The sequence below is a fragment of the Sinocyclocheilus rhinocerous genome, unplaced genomic scaffold (assembly GCF_001515625.1).
Source record: "Sinocyclocheilus rhinocerous isolate Xijiao unplaced genomic scaffold, SAMN03320098_v1.1 scaffold308, whole genome shotgun sequence".
Lineage (NCBI taxonomy): Eukaryota > Metazoa > Chordata > Actinopteri > Cypriniformes > Cyprinidae > Sinocyclocheilus > Sinocyclocheilus rhinocerous.
Window position 1 is genome coordinate 1,287,507 of NW_015664994.1, and position 6,679 is coordinate 1,294,185.

The following is a 6,679-nucleotide window of genomic DNA, read 5'->3' on the forward strand; positions in this document are numbered from 1 at the left end:
TGTCAAGATGAGTTCAGTCTTTCAAAATAAGCTAAGAGAACGGTAGAGAGATCTCAAACTCTGTGTTAATACCGTGTCGTAACCAAGCGTGACGAGATTTCAGTGACAAGTCATTTTATTGTAAAAATGTGGGATGCAACAAAATCAGTGCCAATCAGAAATAAATTGTGTTTCTGTAAGTATTTATTATTTATTAGTATTCATTATAGGATTTTTTTGTAAATGTAATTTTTATATACGTTTCCTTTAAGTAAGTTATCTATAAATATAAAGAAAATACAATGGTAAAACATCTATTATAATATAGTGAAATCTTTTTCTTACAGTGTGGAGAGGAGGAGAAATATGAATTGCTGCACGTTTTGGAATTCACAAGGTAAATTATTGCAGCACAATTTCATGTTTTCATTTCCATTCTCATTGTCATTTGTTCAGCTGTACCCATTGGTTTTGCTGGAGAGAAAACGAAAACAACATGATGGTTTTGCTGTATTTCAGCACCATGTTTACTCGTAGTGGTGGTGATGATGATGATGATGTCAGTGATTATGGTAGTAATGATGCTGGATGATGGTGTTATTCTATGTTCCCCCTTCCCCCACCCAACAGCACCAGGAAGAGGATGTCAGTCATCATGCGCACTCCATCAGGAAAGATCCGCCTTTATTGCAAAGGAGCTGTGAGTATCTGTCTGTTGCTATGGAAACGGAGCCATCAGGCGCTTGCAACTAAAGCCTCACCACACTAGAGTGTTTTCTTTTGTGATCAGGTGAAAAGCCAGACATGCTGCCTTTGTGCATTTTTTTGGGTAATTGAGTAATCTTATTCAAATATAAATGTTTGAATGTATGCTGTTATACATTATATTCAAAAAATTATTATTATTATTACAGTTCATTTAAAAAAATTAAAAGCTACAAGACATATGTACATTTTATGTATTTTAGGTTTTTTAGGTTTTATATTAGGTATAAAACTAAATGTATGTACAATAACAATTATTTTAAATTGCATACAAAGTCATGAATAATCAATGAATTTTTTTTTTACGTCAATTTCTATATCAATTAGTCATTTTTAACATCTTGAGTAATCTGAGTGTGCATATTAGAAATGTTAGTGTATGTAATGCAAGCTGGCAGCACTCTTTAGTGCTCAGACAGAGAATGATGGGAAAGAGATGTTGTGTAATGCATTAAAATTATATTAACATGATACTATAAATGTGTTAATGAAGAAAAGAAATAATGTAGAATTAGTCAGACATATGTTATGACTCTATTTTCTATTTTTCTCTGTGCTCCCTTCATGGATCACATAAAATGCAGAGTAGAGAAATAACACCATGTTTTTTGTCTCCCAGGACACCGTGATCTATGAGCGATTAGCAGACAGCTCCAGATACAAGGACATCACCCTGAAACACCTGGAACAATTTGCCACAGAGGGTGAGAGACACACATATACACCTGCTTAGTATCTGCTGTCTCTCTTCTGTTTATCCGTTATCAAATGATCTTCTTAAAGCAAGACTGTGAGATTAATGAGAACTAAGGAGAGATTGGGGTGCTTGAATGAACTGGCATACTGCAGTGCTTCACTCTCTTGTGGGGATGGCGCCCCCTAGTGGAAGAACTGAGATATGTCAGCCTAATAGGAACCTCAAGCAATCAGTTGCTTTGTCTTTTAAACATCCCGCATGAATAATTCATGTTGAGCGGAGATCATCAACTCAGCAGTATTAGCATCAGTCTAAAAACAGATCATGACTTTCTTCTTGAAGATGATTAGAAGAAAGGGATTTTTGAGGAAGGGAATATATTGGGCATATCTAAGAGAAGCTCATGTATCTTTGTGCATTTTTGCAGGTCTCCGTACATTGTGTTTCGCTGTGGCGGACATCTCTGAGTCGTCCTATCAGCAGTGGCTGGAGGTTTATCATCGTGCCTCGACGTCTCTCCAAAACAGGGCACTCAAGATGGAGGAAAGCTATGAACTGATTGAAAAGGTGAGGTATCCAAATAGCTTTTCCAGTGTGCACAGGTGAGGTGGTCTACATCCAAAGATCACAGAAACTTCCAGAACCTCATATGTTCTCCTTCCTGCACCAAAACTAAGCCAGAGTAACTGCAAGGGAAGGCAATATATCATATTTTCTTTTTTTCTTTTTTATTTAGCTGTACACAGATTTTTACACACAAAGTCCAGCCAAAAAAGTCCAAACAAAGAACCACATCATGTATCATGGTATTACCATCGACAGTATCAAGGGGGTAATACCGTGCTTAAAAATTCATACTTTTTTTAGCTGGAATAATTGAATTGTGTCAGTGCATACATTTATAGTGTTACAAAAAGATTATTTCATTGTAAACATTGTTTCAAATATATGCTGTTCTTCTATTTCACTCTATTCATCAAAAAAATGCAATAAGCAGCACAAGAAGAAGAAGAAGAAAAATTGACGACAGGAACTACCAGTGCAGAAGAAAGTACAGACATAGTGCAGACATACATAAAACAGTAGGGATTGGAATATAACACTAATATAAGAAAAAAAAGAAATTAAATAATGTACTATATACAGAAATAGAAGAACATGAAAAAAATTTAATTGTTTAAATAAATGTAAGGATATATTATAGGTGTGCAGATATGTTATTTACAAAGTGTGCAGTTTACACGTGTACAAATTTTGGATTCTGTGTATAAATGTCAGTTGTGATGGACGATGTATAATTATGAAAGTTTAATTGTTCAGGCTGAATATAGCCTGCGGGAAAAAACTGTTCTTGTGCCTGGCTGTTCTGGTGGTCGGTGCTCTGTAGCGCCGAAGGCAACAGTTCGAAGAGAGAGTGGGCTGGGTGTGAGAGGTCCAAGATGATTTTCTTAGCCCTTTTCCTCACTCTGGAGATGTAAAGATCTTGGAGGCTGGGCTGAGGGGCACCGATAATCTTCTCAGCAGTCCTGACTGTCCGCTGTAGTCTCTTGATGTCTGATTTGGTAGCTGAACCAAACCAGACAGTTATGGATGAACACAGGACAGACTCAATGATAGCAGAGTAGAACTGTTTCAGCAGCTCCTGTGGCAGGTTGAATTTCCTCAGCTGGCGAAGGAAGTACAACCTCTGCTGGGCCTTTTTTGCAATGGAGTCTATGTGAGTGTCCCACTTCAGGTCCTGAGAGATAGTGGTGCCCAGGAACCTGAATGACTCCACTGCAGCCACAGTGCTGTTCATGATGGTGAGTGGGGGGGAGTGCAGGGGGGTTTCTACTGAAGTCCACGATCATCTCCACAGTTTTGAGCGTGTTCAGCTCCAGGTTGTTAAGACTGCACCAGACAGCCAGCTCTTTAACCTCCTGTCTGTAAGCAGACTCGTCTCTGTCTTTGATGAGGCCGATGACTGTAGTGTTGTCCGCAAACTTCAGGAGCTTCACAGAGGGGTCCTTTGAAGTGCAGTCATTCGTGTAGAGGGAGGAGATCAGCGGGGAGAAAACACAACCCTGAGGGGCGCCAGTGCTGATCGTGATAGCCCTGGATGTGAGTTTGCCCAGCCTCACTAGCTGCTGCCTGTCTGTCAGGAAGCTGGTGATCCACTGACAGATGGAGGAGGGCACAGAGAGCTGGGTGAGTTTGTCTGAGAGAAGGTCAGGCATGATGGTATTGAAGGCCGAACTGAAGTCCACAAATAGGATCCTTGCGTAATTCCCAGGTCTGTCGAGGTGTTGCAGGATGTAATGCAGTCCCATGTTGACTGCATCATCCACAGACCTGTTTGCTCTGTAGGCAAACTGAAGAGGATCCAGCAAGGGTCTAGTGATGTCCTTCAGGTAGGCCAGGACCAGTCTCTCAAGTGACTTCATGACCACAGATGTGAGAGCGACAGGTCTGTAGTCGTTAAGTCCAGTGATTTTGGGCTTTTTGGGCACCAGAATGATGGTGGAGCGTTTGAAGCAGCAGGGAACTTCACACAGCTCCAATGATCTGTTGAAGATCTGTGTGAAGATGGGGGCCAGTTGGTCAGCGCAGACTTTTAAACAGGCAGGTGAAACACCATCTGGGCCTGAAGCTTTTCTAGATTTCTGCTTCCTGAAGACCCGGTTCACATCCTCTACACAGACCTTAAGCACAGGTTGAAGGGGGGGGGAGGGAGGGAGGGGGGTTGCAGGGGTGGTAGGTGAATGTGTGAAGTGCAGATCAGAGCGGATGGGGGGTGGTAGACGATCCTTTTCAAATCTGCAGTAAAACACATTCAGATCGTCAGCCAATTGTTGATTCTCCGCAAGCTGTGGGGGTGGTGTCTTGTACATGGTGATGTTCCTCAGACCAGTCCATACTGACGCTGGATCGTTTGCTGAAAGCTCTTTTCTCAGCTTTTCTGAGTAGTTTTTTTTAGCCACTCTGATCTCCTTTGTTAGTCTGTTCCTGGCCTGGTTATACAAGATTTTATCCCCACTTCTGTAAGCATCCTCTTTGGCGTGACGAAGCTGTTTGAGTTTCCCAGTAAACCACGGTTTATCATTATTAAATGATAAGAATGTCCTGGTAGGAATGCACATATCTTCACAGAAACTGATATATGAAGTTACAGTCTCTGTGAGCTCGTCCAGATCGGTGGCTGCAGCTTCAAAGATGCTCCAATCAGTGAGGTCAAAACAAGCTTGTAAATCCTGCTCTGCTTCATTAGTCCATCTTTTTACAGTCCTTAATACAGGTTTAGCTGATTTCAGTTTCTGCCTGTAGGTCGGTATTAGATGAACCAAACAGTGATCAGAGAGCCCCAAAGCTGCTCGTGGGACAGAGTGATATTGGTTCAATTTTTTGGACTTCAAATTTTGGGCTACCTTCCACTGCCATTATAAAGCTTGGAAGAGCCAGGATATTTTTTAATATAACTCCGATTGTATTCGTCTGAAAGAAGAATGTCATATACATCTAGGATGGCTTGAGGGTAAGTAAATCATTGGGTAATTTTCGTTTTTGGGTGAACTAACCCTTTAAGTCCAGTGATTTTCGGCTTTTTGGGGACCGTAATGATGCTGGAGCGTTTGAAGCAGCAGGGAACATCACACAGTTCACTTCACACAGAATGATTTCTGTGGTATCATGTGACACTGAAGACTGGAGTAATGACTGCTGAAAATGCAGCTTTGCCCTCAGGAATACATTACAATTACATATTAATATATACTGCAAAAAGAAAAGGTTTTTTTTTTTTTTAATTGTAATAATATTTAACAATATTATTTAGCACCATGGGTCTCAAGGAGCAAAAGAGACTTTCAGAAACCATAGAAAAATCTTACCAACCCCAGACTTTTGAATGGTAACACACATACCTTCTTGAATATGATTATTATTCAGTACCATGGTATTACCACAATTGTCCTTCTACAAGCCATAGTTCTTTATATTAGTTATTAAAATCAGTAACAAAGTCCATGTTAATTTGATCTTATCCTGAAATTTCATAAGGTAATTTTTCTTCGTAAGAGGGACGGTGTGAGGAAATGTCAACATAGCCATACTTCACAAATGACGTGCTTCTGAGAGCAGTGGGGAATTTGAGGACAGTCTGCAGGTTATACAGTAATCCTTCTTCTCCTGTAGGAAGTTTAGTTTGACGGGTCACAGAACAGTTCCATGGCTTTGGTTTGATCAATGAGGGCTGGGTTTTCTTTGTGCACATGGCACCCCAAAAAAGTATAAACAATTAGGCCCAAACCGTGAGGAAAGCACAGTGGTAGACCTGTGGAAAGCTGGGCTCTGGAAGTGTTCGTCAAACATGGCCGACCACCATCGTTAATCACTGGCTGAAGCAGCCCTGCCAACTCTTCTGAGAAAATGGATCTAATCAATCATTTCACAAAACTTTTTGTGGGAAGTCATGGCCTAATGGTTAGAGAGTCGGACTCGTAACACAAAGGTTGCGGGTTCGAGTCTTGTACCGGCAGGGATTGTAGGTGGAGGGAGTGAATGTACAGCGCTCTCTTCCACCTTCAATACCACGACTGAGCCCTTGAGCAAGGCACCGAACCCAACTGTTCCCCGGGCGCCGCAGCATAAATGGCTGCCCACTGCTCCGGGTGTGTGTTCACGGTGTGTGTGTGTTCACTGCTGTGTGTGTGCACTTAGGATGGGTTAAATGCAGAGCACTAATTCAGAGTATGGGTAACCATACTTGGCCACATATCACTCACTAAAAGCAGCTGGTTTGACAGATGTAATTACAACATGCCATCAGCAGGTGGCAACGGTGGCTCCTGATGTTCCAGCAAGCTGTTACAGTATATCTGAGCAGGAATAGCAGTTAGACTTCTGAAACATCTCATTTCTGGTCTGAGCATAATCAGAAATGATTGCTCTGATTGGCCAGCTATCCAGTGCGTTGTGATTGGCCGAATACCTCAAGTGTGTGACGGAAATGTTACGTCCCTTACCATATTGTGATGCCGTGTCCCAGCCGGAGCGACAAGACAAAAACATTAAAACCCATTATAAACGAGGCATTTGTTGCATCCAGTGGGGACATAATTACGAATTATAATGACTTTTACTGTCTTTTTACGTGTTGCATCACGCCGCGTAACATAAAACCATGTCTGCATTTGTGATCGGAGAAATGACAAACAACAAGCCCTACCCTACACTGCTCAAAACCCACGTTTCAATCGTCAG

General features: G+C 41.4%; 1 protein-coding gene across 1 annotated transcript in view; it reads left to right on the plus strand.

The window, feature by feature from the left end:
• The window catches only part of LOC107730649 (phospholipid-transporting ATPase IA-like), a 155,127-nt gene that overhangs the window by 86,312 nt on the left and 62,136 nt on the right, over nucleotides 1-6,679 (plus strand). The window contains exons 17-20 of the mRNA XM_016541511.1: nucleotides 327-376; nucleotides 610-679; nucleotides 1,364-1,448; nucleotides 1,869-2,008. Of these exons, the coding sequence (XP_016396997.1) occupies nucleotides 327-376; nucleotides 610-679; nucleotides 1,364-1,448; nucleotides 1,869-2,008 (345 nt within the window). The remainder of the gene's footprint in view (nucleotides 1-326; nucleotides 377-609; nucleotides 680-1,363; nucleotides 1,449-1,868; nucleotides 2,009-6,679) is intronic.